The sequence below is a fragment of the Odontesthes bonariensis genome, chromosome 2 (genome assembly GCF_027942865.1).
Source record: "Odontesthes bonariensis isolate fOdoBon6 chromosome 2, fOdoBon6.hap1, whole genome shotgun sequence".
Lineage (NCBI taxonomy): Eukaryota > Metazoa > Chordata > Actinopteri > Atheriniformes > Atherinopsidae > Odontesthes > Odontesthes bonariensis.
In genome coordinates, this window is record NC_134507.1 from 22,516,769 (window position 1) to 22,537,390 (window position 20,622).

At 38.7% G+C, this 20,622-nt stretch overlaps 1 protein-coding gene across 15 annotated transcripts in view; it reads right to left on the reverse strand.

Moving 5' to 3' along the window:
- The window catches only part of camk2g2 (calcium/calmodulin-dependent protein kinase (CaM kinase) II gamma 2), a 60,462-nt gene that overhangs the window by 26,684 nt on the left and 13,156 nt on the right, over nt 1-20,622 (reverse strand). For all 15 annotated transcript variants that reach the window (XM_075479658.1, XM_075479541.1, XM_075479630.1 and 12 more), the window contains exons 3-6: nt 8,564-8,623; nt 4,140-4,194; nt 3,539-3,604; nt 483-555 (exon numbers count right to left, since the gene is read on the reverse strand). In XM_075479658.1, coding sequence (XP_075335773.1) covers nt 483-555; nt 3,539-3,604; nt 4,140-4,194; nt 8,564-8,623 — 254 coding nt within the window. The remainder of the gene's footprint in view (nt 1-482; nt 556-3,538; nt 3,605-4,139; nt 4,195-8,563; nt 8,624-20,622) is intronic.

A 20,622-nucleotide genomic window follows, 5' to 3' on the forward strand; every position in this document is an offset into this window, starting at 1 on the left:
TTGTCTCCATCCACTGCATTGTGATTAAAATTAGAAACCACACAGCTGGGCAGCGATGTTTTCTGCTGGGGGTGCTCAAGCCTCGCTCTGAGGTAAATCATCACTGGCCGTCATTTCACCCACCGAACTGCTATTAATAGCAGCTAGTCTGCCTTCGTCACTCCACGGAAGTGCAGGAGGGAAAAAGGAGGGGGGAAGAGTAGAGGGATGGAGAACAGTTGAACAAAAGAGGGGTGTGCATAAGAGAAATGAGAGGAGAAAATAGGAGGAGAGATGACGCTCATCCCCTTAAGTTGTTCTTAACGTCACTGCATGACGTCTGAGTAGCTGTGTGCATGCTTAGACCTGTTGTGCATCTGCTCACACACTTTTCATCCGTACTTATGCACTAGTGGTCAGAACATATGCAATTCTAATAAATTTAGGATGTTAGATATTATTAAAGGTCCTCTCGCAGTCATCAGTACTGTATGATAGGTCACCTTGAGGTCTCTGTGCACGATGTCATGCTGGTGGATGTGACTGATGCTCTCCAGGATCTGATTGATACAGTGGCTGAAAGAGACAAAAGACAGACACCTCTGTCAGTCCACAGCAGCTCGATGACAATCAGGTAGAGGCTGAAGGATTTTCAAACATTAAAAACATAAACATAACATCCTTGTCGTGTCTTTTGTGTACGCATTAATAGGTGTTTTTATTCATTCATATGGCATAAAGGAGCAATCCAAAAATCAGGCAAAGTAAAACAGGGCAAAAAGACAAAGACAAGAAATAAGACAAAATTAAACAGGAAGGTTCACAGCTGTCTACACTGGTTCAGGTCCCTGTAACTAATCAGTAGCAGTCTGCATGATGAGTATTTTAAGAATTTGCTACCATACTTTATGGCCAAAATAACATGGACAAATCAACAACTTGGGGATGAAAAAGAACACCTGGCTGAGCACAAAGAGCCTTGTTGTGTTCTCAGGCATCCTGAATCACCCTGCCGGATTTCATATGGAGGCTGAGGACAGGGGCAACACAAAGTTGAAGTGTGGTACACATGAATACAGAGAGGCGTTCGGTGCTACATTAAACTGGCCACTCAGCATAAATAGGATGCAAACGTCAGATTGTCAATTCCAGACAAATGCTTGACACCGACACCCACAGCTCACCATCAGAAAGGAGCCGGATGTGTGCATCGCTTACATCCGACATGCAGCTTGATTAAGTCCTGTTTAAAGAAGTCCGCATGCTGGTTAAAAAACTTTGGAAAGCTTCTACCACAACACCTTTCTAGCATGATAATTGTGGGGGTTGTATCAAACGTTCATATCCATTTGGTGCCTGTGGAAGAAAGAATTTTTAAGTGACTGATGCTCAGCTAAAGGTGGTATTATTTATTTTTTAAATAAATTGCGCTTGATATAAACAAAATTTAAGTCAAGGCCAGCAGCAGCAGAAAGCAAAATAAAGCTCCTGCTCATGTGTCCAAATTAGTAAAAAAATTAACTCCAAACCACATTCAGCACATCTCTTCTTCTCCCCTCCCAATTCCCGTTTATACACTAAAACAGACAGCATAAGACCATTTAATCCTCTAACTCCATCTTTTTTTCGGATAATAAAATGCCTTTCAGGCTACCTTGATGCCGTCCTTACTAATTTTAATACTGAACTACAAGCCTTTCATTTAGTCTGTGAGAACAATCTATATCATCAACCAGGGAATCCCACGTTCAATTTCAACTTAGTTCATTAACTTTGGTCCAAAATGAATCTATATGATGTAGAAATCCCAAATATTAGAGCAATGGGGGAATAAGTTATCACGATTCAGATTTTTGTATTTTCATGTATGATGTTTCTTTCAAGTCTTAGTTTAGTGGCTAAAACAACCTGGCTATAAAGATTGGACCCATCATTAACATGTTTATAACCCATTAACATCAACTAACACTTTTTTAATATTCTAAAAGTCCAGTTTTGGTTGGACAAACACAATATTGTTTTTTTTAATGCCATGTAAACCTGCTTGTTAACAAAGGTGCCAGAAACATGGTAGATCAATAAAACAGTGCTGCCATAGCTCTAATATATGTTTTTTCCCCATTCTTTTTAACTGAATAATAGATCAAATACAAGTAAAGTTCCTCTTTCCTTCATTTATATGGCTTTAAATTGAGTCACTGGTGTAGAATCACCAGCACAGATCAACAATTGGAGACAACTGATGTCCAGTGTCTGTTCATTCACTGTATAAACTAGTTTTGTCATACACTGTGACCAATGCAGTCACGTAGATTGTTGAGTAAACTAGATCTGCTACAACTGGGGTTAAACTTCAGCCAGGCAGGTAATGCACTGCAGTGCAAAAAAACAACTGCAACATAAACTCAAAATAAAGTTTCTACACAAGAACAGCTTTGTCATCCTTTATTCATGAATTTAGATTTAAAAGGCCTGAGTCACTTGGTTGGAAATAAAGGCGGATACCGGTATTGCCAGAAACCACAAGCACTGTTTCTGCTACTGAAGCACAAAGTACATCAAAACACATTCAGATGGCAGAACATTTCATGCTTTCATAACTAAAACTTTTCTGCTTTGGCGGCTTGAACTTTACAGTCGCTGAAACCAAAAACTTAGGTTCTCTCTGAAATTCCAAACTGTCCACAACATACTCAATACTTGTACTATATACAATACTTGATGGCGTCTATCAACACATCACCTCCTGAGAGTAACCCACCAACAGTACATTAACATATTATGTTAAATATTATACTTACACTTTACTTAAGAGTTATTTACATTAAAGTAGTCCCTCTGCAGCTGGTTCAGAATTCACCAGCCAGACTCCAAAATAGTACCAGAAAAAGAAAAAGTATCACCCCTGTTCTTGCCTCGATTCACTGGCAAGAACAGGGGTCAGGAGCCAGGTTTTGGAATTCTTTTGTATGTTTCGAGTATATTTCTGAACTCTTCTGCCCTTTGTCTAACTCTAGACCTCTTAGATCCTCTGAGGAACTGCTTTTAGCAGTTCCCTGGTTGAGGTTAGCTCCAAAACTGTGGAACAGCCTTCCACTGTCAATTAAATGTGCCCTCTCCATCTTCACCTTTAAGTTGAAGACATTCTCAATGGCTTTTAACTGCTTTTAACTTTTAGAATACTTTAACGCTCAGTATTTTTATGGTTTTATTTTCATTTCTTACTTTTTAAGGAAGTCCCTTTTATTAGGTTTTACTTGGTGCTTTTATATTCTTTTGACCTGTCTCTGCTAATATCTTTTAGCTTCCTATTGTTATTTGTATCATGTTCTGTATAGCACCTTAGTAAACTGTGGTTCTTTTAAAAATACTTGATATATAAATTTGATTGGATAAAAGTGGTGCTTGCACAGTGAATTTTCCCCTGAAATAGTATTGCAACACACTTAAGGTTTCAGACACAAAAAACAATCTCATATGGTATATTAGGACACTAAATGAACTGGTAGTGATGAATTTTGGATGCAGACTTAATATGCTGCAAAAGTCTGCATGTTACCTGGCATCTGCCTCACTGTAGTACTCTCTGGCAACAATGTCCTCAAACAGCTCTCCTCCAGTGACACTGCAGAGACGGATGGAAAAATGAAAGTTATTTGTTTTGTCTTCCCTTCTGAAAATACTATCTAGTGAAAATTCCTATCACAGAAGAGACACATACATGTGACAGATAATCATCATCATCATCAAAATACTGTTCGATGTCTTATCCAAGAGATAAGATTCAAATTATTCATGATTTATGTTCGTAATGACAAATATGTTAAACAAGCTCTGACTGGTGCTCTAAGAAGCCACTTGACAGGCTGCTGATAAGACAAGCCTCTACATGCCTTTATTTCACCTGCATCTCTGAACCAAGTGGCAACAAACTGGAGTGAAACCTTCAACGTCTGCAATACCTTCTTAGAAACCTTGTTTAAGACCTGATCAATTACGTGCCTTTGACAAAATATGACAAAAACTGAGAGAACTTTTGCACTCAGTCATAATATCTCAATATAAAACATATTCTAACAATAATTACTTAATGCGGTTTAATGAAAGAGTAGACCAACTGTGTGTGTGTGTGTGTGTCTGTGTTAATATGATTTACTTACAGGTCAAAGACGAGGTAATGGAAGCCTTCCTCTGAGATGCTCTCATGGAGTCGTACTAAGAAACACAGAGAAAGTGTTCCGTTAAGAATCAGCCCAGCAGGTCAGGTAGCTCTGCTCGTGAAAGTTAACTGTTTTATGGAGTTATACATTTCCACCAGCTCTCCAAATACATAACAATTAAAAAATTGTTGGGCTGAATGAACACTGTCATTCTTTATGTGGCTGGATGACTGAGTATCCACACAAAGATTAAGACAATCTACACAAAAAGCCATGAACGATCAGCCTCTTTGAAAGACTCAAAGCATTTTATAGCTCCAACCCCCTCAGAGACCTTCAGTTGAATTTACAAACCATGTAATGAACCTTTAAGACATAATGTTCCTGAGAAACTAAATGTAGCTGGAAGGAAAAAAGGAAAATGGAATTCTTTAAAATGTTTTCTCCATTTCACTACTGCCGTTTTCTCTCATAAACCCTCATCATCATCATCAAATTGCTCACTTAATTCTCGAACAGCATGAAAGACATGCTCCTATTCCAAAATAAGGCACAGAATGAGACCCTGACAAGATGTTTGACAGAGCACAACACTACAACTGTCCTTTTAGAAAGGTCTGCAAGGAATAATATCTGCAAACTGAGCAAAGTTATGTTTCATATTCTAAAATTAAACATTTGTCTATAATCTAATTCTATCCTCATGAGAATCTCAATACGATTTATTTCAGTTTTATTGTTTTCTGATGACTGCTCAGTCTGCTTTGGTCTCTTACAGGGCTGAGATATCTCAGTGTTTTTACAGAATGGCATTGCACTACATATATCTAAATGCTTTATACAAAGATTTTAAATCTCACCTCTTCTTTTTGGCTTTTGATTCAAGTGGCGTATGATGCCCGAATTGATCATTTGCATTTTATTGTACTTTTGTCTCCTTTATCATTTCTATTTATTGTGCTATTATTGTTTTTATATTTTATCATCTCTTTTTACCTTGTTATTTGCTTTACTTTTGGTTGACTGTTTAGCACTTTGGTCAACGTTTGTTGTTTTTAAATGTGCTATATCAAATAACTTGACAACAAATATTCACTATAATAATATCAATCATAGTATTGTAGAATATCCAGTATCTGTCTTCCACTTTCAGCTTGTGTCAGCGGTTCTCTCCTGTTCTCTGTATTTTAACACAACTGAATTTCCATTATAGACTATTTCAAATCTGAAATAAAGACTAAAATGCAGACTACACGTTAACCATCCCCTGACTACCCTTGTGCTGTCGTATCGGCTGTATTTACCAGTGAAATGATAACTCTGAGGACAGTTCACAGCCGTACAGTCAGCTGAGTATGTTGCTGCAACTCATCTTGGTAGACAGAAGTTGTTTCGTTTTCATGTACAGAAAGTATCAAATGTTTGTCCACATATTCACTACTATGGGCAATAGACACCTTCAGACTAAATACACACCTGAGTGAGCAACAATGAGGAGAAGTTGTGAACAAGTCTGCAGCTCATTTAGTTTGCTCCTGGGCTCAGAGGAATGTGGGGGAAGTTAAACAACAATGAGAAAATAGGCATCGGAAAAAACTCTCCTGAATCTCTGACGTGTGCCGACATGGGGAAAAAAAGAAACAAAAAAAAAGAAAAAAAAAGAAATCAATATAATAACTGAAAACGCCAGTACTCGAGATTAAACTTTTTATAACAACTTTAGTTTGCACGATAACAAGGACGGACGGGTTTCAGCCCGTGGCTTTTTCCTCAGCAGGTGAGGGCGGGGAAAATATGGCAGCTGAGAGGAGACACACCAACAATGGCACGGTTTTAATGAGCATCAGCATCAGTCTTTAACAATATAAACAGCATTCTCTTATTTAACATCTTGTGTGAAAATACATCCATGTCAAAAGGCCCCACGCTGCCCAACCCTAGTCTGATGCTGTCACAGCTGTTCAAGTTGTCTTTTCCTGTAAAGCTCCACTTACATCAGATCCTCTCTATTCACCTGCACATCTATTTAACTGTGAATACTTCACCAACATTTCATGGTGAGTGCCAATGCCGAGGTAAAATTTCTGCAACTTACTACATTGGAGAGAGACAACATATTTGAAGTAAGTTGGCTGATTACTTCCTTCATGAAATGATCCAACTGTATGATTAAATCTACCTCCCACCTCCAGACCTGATGGACATCAATAATAATCTGTCTGTTAGGCCAATTCTAACTTCAGCTAAAAATATTCTTGCAAATCTGTCCATTTGGGTGAGGCTGTTTACAACAAACCACATAATCTCCATGGAAGAGACAACAAGAAAAGAAAACAAATATTAATCTTATACCGGTACGTTCAAACACAAACAAGTTCCCATCTGAAACAAACAGACTGTTAACATATTCAATGACTTTTAAACTTCCTCTCCTTTGAAAAAGCTCAAAGCTGTACAGGATACCTAATTATATGCTGGGAATGTTTTATGGTTCTTCATACAGGAGGACTTGTTGCCAAAAACACAACTTTAACCCTGTAAAAGAATGCATGATTTAAAGAACCTGACCTTGAGATTGGCATAAGAAAAGTACAGCAGAGGACGATGAAGAGGCAAAAAAATCATGTGGGATGCAGAGAGCCCACTGAAACCCAACCAATCACTGTATGTCGTCTCATACTCTGCATGTCTGTGTCTGTGGGTTGCATGCCATAATAAGACTTTGCAGTTCTGCCTCAAAGATACTTTGTCATTTCCTTCCTTTTCAAGAGGCCACTGCCTTTTCACTGGATCTCATGAAAACACACGCACACACAGTCGAAGAAGTGCAATGAATCCCAAGATGTATGGGACTCCACACAAACAAGTCTTCAAAGACATTTACTGGCTGAACAATAGTTGAGTCTACCGGAGAGTTTACTGCTACGACTCAACAAAGCAGTTTGGCTCTTTAGGGCAGGAGCCTCCTACCACTGTGTGTTTTATCTGGTCAGAATTACAATGAGGACATAAAACTACATACTAGTAACACTGAGGACAATATCCATGCCCCATTACACTTCACACACAAACATAGAGACACAAAGTAAACACAGTATAGAACCACCATCTGACGGTATGAGCTGGAGATCATACTCACTTCCCCCGTCTAAATGTACAACACAGTAACACATCAGGGAACTGGCTGCTTTGACTATCATGTGAGGTCATTAGGCTGCTGAGTTACTAATAAACTGGACAATGTTGAAATGAAACTAAGAAAAAAAGTGACAGTGGCTCTCTTGGCACTGTTCTCCAGCAACATTCTCTCACACCCTCATTTCAAAGACCTCTAGAACTCTTGTGCATTTCAGTGACTGAATGTAACAGCAATCAAAGAGTTTTTACAGCCAACTCAACTGTCTCATCTGAAAGCAAGTGAGCATGTTTTACTAAAAGAAGGGCAGATGGAAAGCAAACAGTCAATCTGGCTGCCACACAGGACTCAGCCAAAGTCTGTTCAAAGACTTTAATTGTGTCTGTCTTTATTTCATTGTTTTCATTTGACCTACATGGACATCGAACTCTTGAGATTCTCTGTTGTGAGAGTGTGTTGGCCAAGATAGGCCGCAGCTCTATCAGCACTTACTACACAACAGTACACGCATAACTTACATACAATAGCGAACTGGAGCAATCATAGTCACTCATAACAATTTCAGCCATATATTTCTGCCTCAAAAAAAATGTGTTAAATGAAACCAGTTCCCCAGATTCAGCCGTTTCTGAGTGTTAACTTTGTGCTCCCTGATATCAATGGGGATGGTTACAATTATGTTATACTCCTCAGCAGAATAAAACAATTCAGTGTCACAAACCACAGCCTCCAAGATGATTGTAAAATTAATCAAAACCTATTTTACACCACTTCTAAAACCCTATAAATTTCAGCCTAAATAAAGTCTGAATTCATTGCAGAACGGTTGCATTAAAAGCTGCATCCATTTTGCATAGTTGTGCTCATGGAAACTGGAGTGTTGATGTGTTTAGTGTGGCAGTCCGCCAACATTTATACAGTAAAAAAAAAAAAAAAAAACATAGTTTTTAGCATCCCTGAGACTATATTTGAAAAGTGACATGTTTGAGAGGCCTGCAAGAAAATGAGGTGTTACATCCGTTAAATATCTCAGAGCTGTAAAACATAAAATACATGAAAAGCGATACAAAATTGTGGTTGATGTCAAAGGTAGTTGACAAACCACAGTAGTCTCTTAGGTTTCATGTCATTGGAGTTTTCTAACTGCTTACATCTGTCAGGTCTAGTCAATTTATTGGATTTCTTAGTCTATTTATCACTTCTGTTCTTTCCTACATATGTAAGAGTTTGAAGAAAAGCAAAAAAACTCCACCAACCTATAATCTTTAGGCTCTAAAAGATGACTCACCTATGTTTGGATGCTTAAGCAGACGACAAATCCTTGCCTCCCGCTCAAGTTTCTGGTGATCTGTGGACAGAAAAGAGAAAAAAAAACAGTGAGGACACAATTTCAGAGCCAGGAAGAGAAGCGATTGAGATGCTCTTTTTTTTATCCAGCATGTGAGATGTAGTGACCAGAATACCACCATCAAAAAAACATTTCTTGGAAAACCTCTAAATGAGCACAACGCCATCAGATCAAGTAAACAACCACATCAGCATCTAACTGGTAAATGTGGCTGCAGCCCACATTGAAAACAGCTTTTTCCTGCAACAGATGTTCAAGAGTTTGCAAATAAATGTACCCACACACCAACGTAAACAATATAAAATGTGATTTTTGCATTTTGTGAAATCAGTCTTGTTCATTCTGTTTTAATCTAATGAGTGACCAGTTAATGAGTCCTATGACAAGAAGAGAATGTCCATGCATGAGACACACTCTCTTCATGTCTAATATGTCATTCCATGCATCTGACAGACTGCTTTTAATGCAGATATAGTGGATGACGCCTTTTGTTGCAGAATGTCAGAAGTCATATTTCTAATGGCTGTCTTGCCAGTAAACAGCTGCTGTTCTCTGGGACAGATGGGCTTCTTACATGGGTGCACATGCTTGTGTGCATTTGTATTTTGGTGTGTTCATGCATGACAAAGAGGGAGAGACACTGAACATCCCTAATCCTCTGTCCTATCTGAGGCTTTTGGATTTTTCATAGTGCTGTGATCATTTTCAAAATGTATTCTTGCTACCATTTTTAATATGTTGGCATTCAAACAGATTATTTCCATTTAGAATCAAAGACAATTATGAGACCAGTAGTTCAAATACATGTTTACATGGCGTGCCCCTGGAGCTCAGCGGGTTGAGGGTGCTCACCACAGTGGCCCGGTCATTGCTTTTCCATTCCCATTTCCACATCTACCTACTGTCACTGCTGAAGAAATAGTCAAATTCCCAAATAAAATACATGAAAAGGACAATGCTACATCAATAAAGTTTTACTTGATAGCTGTGATTTTATGTGAAATGATCACTCCGAAGTAAGAAGAGACATAAATTATCATAAATTACCCAGACAGCACACAGCCTCTATCTGAGGAAATAACCACAATAACAACACTGAATGCACACACGTAAACATTTCATGTATGGATACCGAAGCTCACTCCTCTCTGTCACTGACTGAAAAAGATTAGAAGCACAGAGATGTTCACTGTGATTGCTGCTTTTTCCAAAAAAAAAAAAAAAACATGGGAGACAAATATGAGTGAAGAAGAAGGTATTTTAGTTACAGTTTGTCATAAGAAAGAAATGAAAGATGAGATCCTGATGAGTCACAAAAGTAAACAGAAACCTGAACTTCAGGTAGTTGTAGTTTACTTCTGGTACATCACCAATTGATTGTACGAGAAGAAAACTGTTGCACCTATTATCAAAACCACAAATCCCCTACTATTTCGTGAGAGAAAACTCCGTTATCAATGTACCCAGCCACAGTTGGAGGGAACAGAAAGATTAGACATTAAGGTTCAGTTCACTCAAAGCCTCAAACTGGCTGGAAAAAAAACTCAGGCAGGAAAAGAGAATAGGAAACACTTACTTCCTCCATAGCAAACACTGAGGGGCCAGTGGAGGCAGTGGAAAATCAATTCCCTCACTACCATGTTAATATGTAATTTGTGGTCTTGTATGCATACATATACTTGGATGACTGCAAGTAGTAATATATCTGCAGGAAAATATCTAATAAGCAGGAAAACTGGAATTATTTGATATTTTTGTTGATAAAAATCAACAAAGTGACCGATCAATTATTTGAGCAAGAAACTGTAGCCTATATTAAGTTGCGACTGCCTGTGAATGAGTGTAATGAATAAATCTACATCAACAAGCAAGAAAAGAACAATGCGAGCACGGCCAGCTAAATCTGACAGGATGAAACAAATGAAAGATAAATGAGTTGTTCCATGTTCACCACACACTGCTGCTAATTTAAAGGTGTGCCTGCAAGTTCTTGTTTGGCAGCATAAAGGCTGGAGCATTGATTTCCTGTAAAAATCGGGTGCCGAAGCAATAACAAGTTCAAGCGGGAAAATAGAAGAAGAAATTAAACAGTACCCCAAAAATGTCCCTGAACCTCTGACCTTTTAAGCCAATCAGCTGAATACAGCTTCCAGAGACGTGTACAAGTAAACCTGCCCTGTGAGACCATTTCTGTTTCTCAGACACACACAATTTTTGATGAGATCAGAATCCCAGAGGAATGAGAAATCAAAGCGCTCTGCTGACATTCTACAACCTTCTTCTCAGAGCCATAATGGTTTATTTTGGCTGCTCGTATTCTTCGAAGTCAGATCTGTCGACAAAAATAGGACTATTTTTTGATGTTGGCCTGAGACGACAGCTTTATTATGCATGTGATGGCAGACAGTCTTGGCAGCTGGGGGCTTAAAAACAGAAGAAGCTGAGGAGTTTCAGTAAACAGTTGAGAACAGCCTTTAAAAGGGCAAATTGTGTGTAAAAGAGAGAAAAAAAAAGAAACAGTTTGCAGCCAAACATAAATATGTGTCAAATACGAAAGGTAAATGTAGTCTCCATCTCGATCAAAATAGTCCACAGAAAGTAAATTTAGTTAAAAAACGGAAATGCCAATTAGAGACTTATCTCCAAATGCTCAAAACTGGCAGTTCTACGGTTCCACTTTCCACTTTCGGTCTGACTTGAAAATGTAACCTTACCACAGAGTGTGATAAGGTTACATTTTCAAGTCAGACCGAAAGTGGAACAACTGAGTTCTGTTTAAGAAGTAAGAAAAACCTCACTCAATATCTTGTTGACATCTGTAACTTTCATAATGACTAAAACTCTGAAAAGAGACTCTTTTGAGCATATGTTGTGCGTTTGAAAATGGTATTTAACACCAGTTTGCATAATTGGACAGTAACGGTGAATCGAAGAGAAGTTATTCCAACTATATCTACAAACAGCAGAACAGAGATGGCAGACAGCACAGATTATGACTAAGAATCGCATGTATCAGCTGGCGAGTTTTATTGAGATGGAAGGTTTGTGCCTTTTCTAATGAAACACTGATTTTATAACCAATGGTCAATTATTTTATTCCACTCCCCGTGCATGTAGCCTGGGATCAAGGACAGTGGTCCAAATAAATGGCCAGGTGGAGCTGGAACTGTAGCTCCACTCAACTGTGCGTGTAACCATACCGTTATACATCCCATACAGATGAAAAACAGGGGCCAAGTGCACAAAGCACCTTAAGTTAAGATTTCCTCATTCAGTCCGAGTTAAGGATTCCAAAATACAATGTCTCACAAAACAAACTTATCTTACCTTAAATGACTTAAAGGCCGTTTTACCTTGAACTTGTTTTTAGGAATTTCTTGAAATTAATTTAAACATTGTACAAATGACTTTAGCAACAAACTTGAGAGTAAATGACGTCAAACCTTGAAAATGAATGCGTTCTCTGACAAAGAGAAACTATCGGATACAATTTAAGACGAGGGATTATTTTGCATATAGATCTGAGCAGCACATAATTTATGATAAGTCCGACCACATACAGTTCGCTGTACTTTCCACAGCTGGGCTCTTTCAGTTACTTTCCCGTTAAGGATGGCCCTATGCTTTTATGTTACAAGATCTTTCCACTTAGTTACTGGCAAGCTAATTTGTGTCCATAAGTAAACTGTATGCTGCATTATTCACAGAGGGATCAAGCTCTCGTACAACATCAAGTCCAAGTCATTGACATAAAGGATCAACATCGGTTATTGTCGACTTAAGTTTGTTATCATGAAGATAAAATATCCAATTTGTTGTTTTTTTTACCATTTTATCTTCCTCTGCCATCTCTTTAAAATGAACTGTGCATTGCCTCTGTGAGATCATTACAATTAAAGCAATACCGGTTATTCCAAGCACGAGTGCCAGGGAAAAAAAGCGAGAGTGAGTCCCTCTGCGTCACGCCTAACGAGAACCTTAAGGTGCTTTGTGTAACCGGCCCATGAGTGAAATGTATTCTTTGCTGGATCTTACAACTGCAAACAGATGAAGAGTCAAACCTTTGGCTTCAGCTTACAACCCCCACCCTCTTATACACACATCTTTGTCAGTTTTCATGGGAAATGCTGTGAAATCACAGTGCGTGCTCGAAACAGAAGAGCACTTATCCCAATTGGACTGAGTGATGATCGAAGGCGTGGTACATCATCATATTCATTTTTCCGTCCAGCTCACCGCTTATCTGATCTAGAAGCTCTAAACAGAATAGAGCACTTGATGAATGGTTAGGTTCTTTTAGTTTAACATCCATGACAACACCCCCACCCCCACCTTTATGTACATAAATTAACCTCTGCTTGCAGGTTTGGAGACAGACGATACTAAAAATATATAATTAGTAGAGTAAACACCAAGCCCAGCAGCTGAAAACAGACATTTTTATCTGTGCTGTCAGCAGAATATAATAAATGAATCATTAATATGTCATTCCAACATTTATTTCCAGCATGGATGACAAAGTCTTGACTTGTTATCGTGATTAAGTCTGTCACTATCCATCTTTAAATACTCTGCCTGTCACTTTGCAGCTCTGTGAAGGCACCAGCCCCTCAGGGATCCGTCAGGATCTGAGCAGCCTGGATCAACGAAGATCTCAGTTACCATTTACTCTTCTTCATCTGCAGATTAGACCAAAACCTGCCACCTGTTGTGATTTTAGCATGATGAGCCACTGATTACTTGGACACATCCAGCACACACAGAACAGGTTCTCCATTCTAAACAACTTAACTGCAAAGACACTCGTGCAGTCACAACTGGACTTCTACCGTCTACACGTGCAATATTACAGTTTAAAGACTAACGAAACAGAACTGATACACTTTGTGAAATAAAGACGGCTTTTTGGTCATTGTTGTTTTTGACATGAGTCCCATCTCAAAAGTGCAACGTCTGGTCTCTGTGAGCCACATCTGTGCCCTCAAACACATGGCAAAGTGCACTAACCTGTGTGCGAATGTTTCTTGGTCTATGACCGTGTTTAGATGGGTGCTCCATGTCAAAGTAATTGTCACATGAATTCCAGCAGATCTACCAGAAGAACGGCAATGACATGATAAATATTGTTCACTTCACTTTTCGGCATTTAAAGTCGCACTAACGAGTGTGGCATTTTTTCCTTCTTGGGTTCTTCCTCCTGTTGTGGGATTTAACACCACTGTTGTAAAAACAATTCTCCATCTGGATCCTGCCCATGCACATCCATACACGTGAATGTCATGATATTGTGTATTTCCTATGGTACAGAACACTCAAGTAAAAGCCTGAAATATATAAAGATGTCTCAATAAATGTATAGGAATCAACCACATCTTATTCTCTGATTCACCTGCACAATAGTAGAGGGAGAAATGCTCATGATCATTTTATGATGACAAACCCACATGTCACATTGTTTCTGTTTTTTTAAACATGTACTTACACTTCAAAAGAGGCATTGTATTAGTGTTGATTCTATGACTCGTTTCCTGAAAAAGACAAAGTGGGCAGAACTGGGTGTGTCCCTGACATAAACTATACTTTTTTTTTCCTGAGAGGTAGAGGCAGCCATTACAGTTTCCAGAGTGAAGGCATTCATCCAAGTTAATGTCCAAACCCAAACATACAGTCATCTAAAAACAGATGATGAAACACTTGCCTTATAAACAGGCTTATTGTATCAGCTTTAATCAACAGAGAATGCAGTTTAAGTCATTTATTAAACCAAAACATTCTGAGTTACAAGGTCTAGTTTGATTCTTTCTCCTCGACTTTTATGCCATTACCTAAAACTGAGGCATCTTAAGACTGGTATTTTCCAACATTTTTAGCATTTAAATCCATAAATCAACTCGCTAATGAAAAGAATAAACATTAGATTAAAAGGCAGATGACCACTGTAGTTTATAATCTGACCCGGAGGAATAAGAGGAGAACTGGAATGACATCTCAAGTGTGACATGACAGGAGTGTTACATTGAGACTGAGCTTACTAACAGTTTCGGCTAAAGTCATCTGATTTGAGGATAAGAATAAAATTAAAATCAACCAGTATTGAGGTAAATGAATGGTATACTGACTAAAATAAAAATAAAAAAGCACAAAGGAAGAGAAGCAGACACCAACTTGGGGTCAGTGTGGCCCAGAGCAGACAAGTCTATAAATAGAAGCAATCCTCCTCCGGCTTATGGCCCTGAATCACAGTGACCTGACCCAGCCTGCATCACCAGGCAGAGACACAATGAGACAGAAAGTAAGAGCCACAGACACAGAGACATACAAACAGAGGCGCACAAAGAAAGAAGAAAGGCGTCAGTGAGGTTCGGACTGATTTTGTGAGATCTCTTAGATTCTCCCATTAACAAGTGAGTCTTGTCAGATTTCTTATAGGTGTCAGAGGTCGATGTCAGTGGGCCAACAGTGTAGTGGTGTAAACCTAACATGGATAGTAACAATGGGGAGGCTTAGGGAGAAGAATGGTGCCATTAGAAATAATGGTGAAGTTACCAGTAATGGTTATAAAACTCAAATAGGATACTTAAAGATGGAGAAATGGAGGAATCTGGTACTTCTTTAATCTTCTGCTCTTTTTCCAACTGTTCATGGACAGTCAGAACTAATCCCAGCACTCATAACCCTGCCTTCTGTTACCCTTGGCCAGCCACTTCATTCATCCAAACTCTGCAGCATGCTAATGAGAAGGAGGCAGACACCGGTTCTGCTTTACTGGACTCAGTGTACAGCCACAGTTCAGCCAAGAGGAAAAGAACACCAGAAGAAAAGAATTGAACAAGCCAAAAGTTTACAGCCCTGCCAGTCACGCTGTACAGTTACGTTTTAAAGCTAATCCAAAAATCAGCATGTCAGCATCCTCAGACAGATGACAGCTGAGTGTTCAGGGTATAGTTCAACAAGATAAAACTATCAAAGGATTTTCGATTTGCAATTAATAACTTGCATTAACAAAAGCTGTTAGGCAAGAGTAGATCAAATTGTTGATTGGCACCAGATGTTTAGACTCATTACTGGTGTTTCCAAAATCATTAAACACTCACAGGTGAACAAATAATTCGATCTCCAATTGCAGACTGTGGAAATTTACCAATCAACAAGCAAAATAGAGATAATGTTATTAGGAAGCCGTTTGGATTGCAAAATACATGAACAGTGACTAATCATTATCAAGTTCTTTGCTAATGGACAGAGGTTCTCTATTAGCAAGCCATTTTACCAACAACTGAGCATTACAAAGTTCTTTGCAAGCTTACAATGACTGACTGGTTGGCAGGTTCTTAACTAATAGTCATTTTGTTAACAGCTTGTTAATGGTCAGTTTCTGTCCAAAGAGTCAACTAATGTTCATGGCATATAAGAGAGACCGAAGCAGCTGTTACTCGCTGTGGAAATCACACAAAGAAAGTGTTTAAAGAATGAAGGATTGTGGCGTTTGAGCCAAACAGCTATTTTGCTATGGAGAGAAAAAGTAGCGATGGAGGGACTGTGACGGGTAGACTGAGCAGACAAACTGATAATTATTTTATCATCTATTCATAAACTGCTGTGCCATTGTTTTAACTCCTCAGCTTTCTCATCACCAAGCAGCATCTGTTTCCCAGCAGAGTGAGAATGTGAGCAATTTAAGCAGAAAGAACAGCAGCAGTAAATCATTTCATGAATCAAGTTCAATTTAGCAGCAAACAACTGAGCTACAACACAAAATTACAGTCAGCTAAATAATTTTCTAGCAAATGAAAGTTTGGCAAAATAATATCAGGGTATTTGTCGGGCCGAAAGGACCAGCCCCTTAGCCCAGAGGCCCTTGAAGTGACGGTGGAGATGACATTGGCTTTGCCACGCACTCACTCATCCACTTTTTGGCCAATAAAGTAATGGGCCTAATGTCCCTTGTAGAAGCTCCTGCTAAAAGTAATTTAAAAGTTTGTTGATGGACAGTTACTGTTACTTAACAGCAAGATTTGTTAAGTAACGGTCAGTTACTTTTCACACAGGCTGCAAACATTGTCCACTGTCAGGAAGCTCTTCACTAACTGACGATTGGGTGGCCGTTTTGACAGAAACTGACCTTTAGTAAGCTCTTTACAAAAAGTGCTCCACACCTCTCTTTGTAAAGTACTTAGTACATCATTTTCTTAAAAAAAAAAAAAAATATGAAAGTTTTTATTAACCATTATTGTTCTATAGTTGTGTAAACCAAACCAGAATCTTGAGGCTTCCTATGTCAAAATGGTACTGCACACGATTAGTACGCAGCTTCCTTCCTAAGTCCAGCTTTTTGGATTACAAAGAGGATTCTTTACATCTCAACAAGGAGATTTAAAGAGGATGAAACTGTGGTCATCTTTTTGGTCAGAGAGAACTTTTTAAACTAAACGCAGTGAGGCATCTTGGTAAGGAGACACAGACTCTATTCACAACACTGCACATAAAGTTGAGGCTAATGATCTCCCCCAGCAGGTCAGCCACAGTCTGTTAAAGCTCCATTTAATGGGTTAACTTCACACACCCAAATGAGCTAAACACTTACTGAAGTACATGCAGAGCAATATACTGAGCAGACATTATACCGAAAACCAAAACAGCCTAGAGAAGGATACATAATGTTTAAATACATGTTTTAGCTGAACTACTTCGATACCATTTAAACCTGAGAATACATAAACACACAACTGCACTGTTGTTTCTCCATACTGAATTTGAAAACAAAAGACATATTAAAGAAGTATTTCCCTCACACATGTAAGTTAAACTATACCTTCCTTCTGTGTCAGTAATGTATGTATGCAAGTTGTGTTCAGAGCAAAATTTGAGATGATAGGGAAGTCTAAGTCTTGAATCATAATTTGTAGATCAGGCATGTGTGAAAATAAAGAAGCTGTATAAAGCTGTGCACTCTGCATACATGAAAAATCAAATGTCAGGAGAACTTAAGCAATACTAAATGCTGTTAAATTGAAATTTGGGGGCTTCATTTAAACTCATATGTCCAGATAGGGATCTGCTTTCTTTTACCCCTGTGAGTGGAAGGGATGTCAGGAGAAAGCATTCATATTTTCCACTGAACAATTGGGTTATTATCAGAAAGTTAATATCCAGTCAAATGTGGCTTCTGCACAAAATATCCCTAAACATCGACATTGGATGTTTCAAGGTAAACTGTGATGCAAGTTAATTGTTAACAGAAATCTGGAGATTGACATAAACAAGGGACAACTAATGTGTTTGAGTGGTCCTAATCTGCTGTGGTCGCTTGTCATTATTGTACAGTTCAAATGTAAGTGGGTGGATGAATTGTTTTTCAGATAGCATTTTAAATTGCACTTGGCCTCAGGAGGGACAATGTAGAGACAGCCCCACTCTCCTGATGCCAAGTACCTGGAGTATAATTAATGTGCCCGAAGCCGTTGGTAATGAAACAGGATGACACAAATTAGATGCCAAATGGTCTGGCCACCCAACAACACTGTCATTTGACTGGATACAAGCACTTTTCACTTGTTTGTTGCTGGTAGACGTTTGTGTTGTTTTTTTTTCTAAAGATATCCGCTTTCACAAAAAAGACAGATAATGTAGAATATATTTTGCAGTCTTTCTAATTCAGATATCACAAGGTGTTTTAGGGCACTCCCAGAATTGGTACAATCAGTCTGTGCTGGAAACAGGGCTCTTTTCACCAAAACAGCCATTAGCAACCATGAGAGGCCCCCCTGCTGGGTGTCTTCATGTCGCCACACTTCCAATTGCCAGCCAGGATGTACAATTTACACCTGCACAAGAAGACATAACCCGTCATTGCAGAAGGGGGCGGTCGTAGTTTTAATGTTGTTGTGAAAGGTGTTGGTTATTTTGGAGAAATGAAGACTACAAATGAGAAGACACTGTGTGTGACATGTTAAAACAGCCATTAGCTTTATGTTGTCAATGCCTTCCTTCTCATACACTCATTCACTCTTTCACTGACAAACAAGATGCTGAATCAACACGTTGAATAACATTCAATATGCTGGAAAAAAAGACATGACGATATTGATATTGCACACTCAAGACGTGCCAAGCAGCAAATTGAAAGCTTGGTGTCACCTGACGTGCAACACAGCTGCTCATGTGCAATTTGTACCCTGATCTGGTTCGCTGGCACCGAACACTTTTGCTAATTTACAAATGATTGTGCTGAATTAGTCAACCTATGTAGGTTGTATATTGAAGGTTTATTGAGATCATTCAGATCATTTAAAAAGTCCAAGGCATGAAGTTTGGCCCACTTACATGACCTGTTCAGAAAAGACATTTACTCCTTCACATGGAGCTGTGGACACCTGAAACCACCTCATTACCATGCCATCGTTTGACATGCTAACACAAAGTTTAACATGGGAGATTTCAAAGTGTGATTACTTTTGGAGATACTTGGAAGTGTTGGACAAGAGGAGATGATCAGCACAGTTATCAATCTTAAATGTTTAGGAGGCAATCCACCCAGCAAAAGAAATCTATATTGGCATTGCTTCAACAGACCAAGCTGACACCCCTACCACAGGGAAAGATGTTTGTTATGTAAAGGGTTACTGGCACTGAGCAGAATCCCTTTTTAACCTTCATTTTTCATATCATTTTAAGTGAGAAAATCCAAGGCATTAGTGCTGCATCATCATCTCATCATTTTTGTCCAGTGAACCCAAACTAATGTTCTTAATTTTACTGGTCTGTTCAAACAATCAGAGCAGAAAGCTATCCAGCAAGTAAAAGTTTGACAGTCCTCTCCATAGTGGAAGCGAAAACAGGCCTCAAATCATCCACGAAAGTGATAATAAGTCTAAACACAAGCAGTAGTGTTTTCCAAAAATTCCTCCTGTTAAATTATTTCTGCTGTTGCGCCGCAAATACAACATGAGATTAAAGGTAAATTAGATTTGTCACAACTACTCTTCCAGCTCACACTGCCCTGTCATTAAGGACATTAAAGAGCTTATCAGTATTAGTGCGGTTTGATCAGTGAACTCTGCTGCTCACATAAATCAACGAATATTTCTAAAGAAAATGTCGACATCTTTCAGTGCTCGATGTCATTGTTTAATCATTTCTAATTCAATTAGCAAGTAAATTAAGAATCTTCATTCTGACACGGTGTGAAATTAGCTTCATAATTCATTCAGGTTGTAGTAACTTTAACAACTTTAACATTTGACCAAAAAATCATTATCATCCATCATCCTTGAGTCTAAGTGGAACTTTGTGGATGATTAGAGGAAATCCCTTTAAGGATTCCAGATGTATTGTGTTAAGAGAAACTGGGCAAATGGATGGACAACTAGAATACAAATGCCTCCATCCACAGCCGTGGGGACACATAAATAACACTGCCACGATTCCAAGCCTTGATCCTCACTTGGTGATAACTCATCGCTGATGAGAGACTATTCCAGGAGACGTATGTCAACCCTGACAGAGACCCGCTCTCAGAGTTCATCCCACACACTGACTTATCTTTCGGTTATTCTGTGACAGAAAAGACAATGACTGCAATTTTCTACAGAGACGGAGAAACATGAGACTCATTAACACAAATCCACAGTACAACCAGAATCTAATGCAAACAATAGAGCAGCTGATCAGCTGGACATTATGCAGATGACAAAGCAAACCTTAAGGCATGTAATCTGACCGTGTATGAGCTCAACGTGACACAATGCAGGCTTACAGTGAGATGTTCAATATATGCACAGGTTATTCTGCTCTGAGGTGCACTTTAACTTAGAAGGGACTGAAAAATAATTGTCTTATTTTCTTTCACCAAAATTGCACAGCTGCTGAAGCTGTAACTGTGGAAAAAACATTTTTAAAAATCAATATGGAATCCCCTCAAAAAGCAAACATGGTTAAAATGTTTTGATCCTGCACACCAAATAAAATAACAAAAAAAAAGTCTTATTTAAACCAGTTGA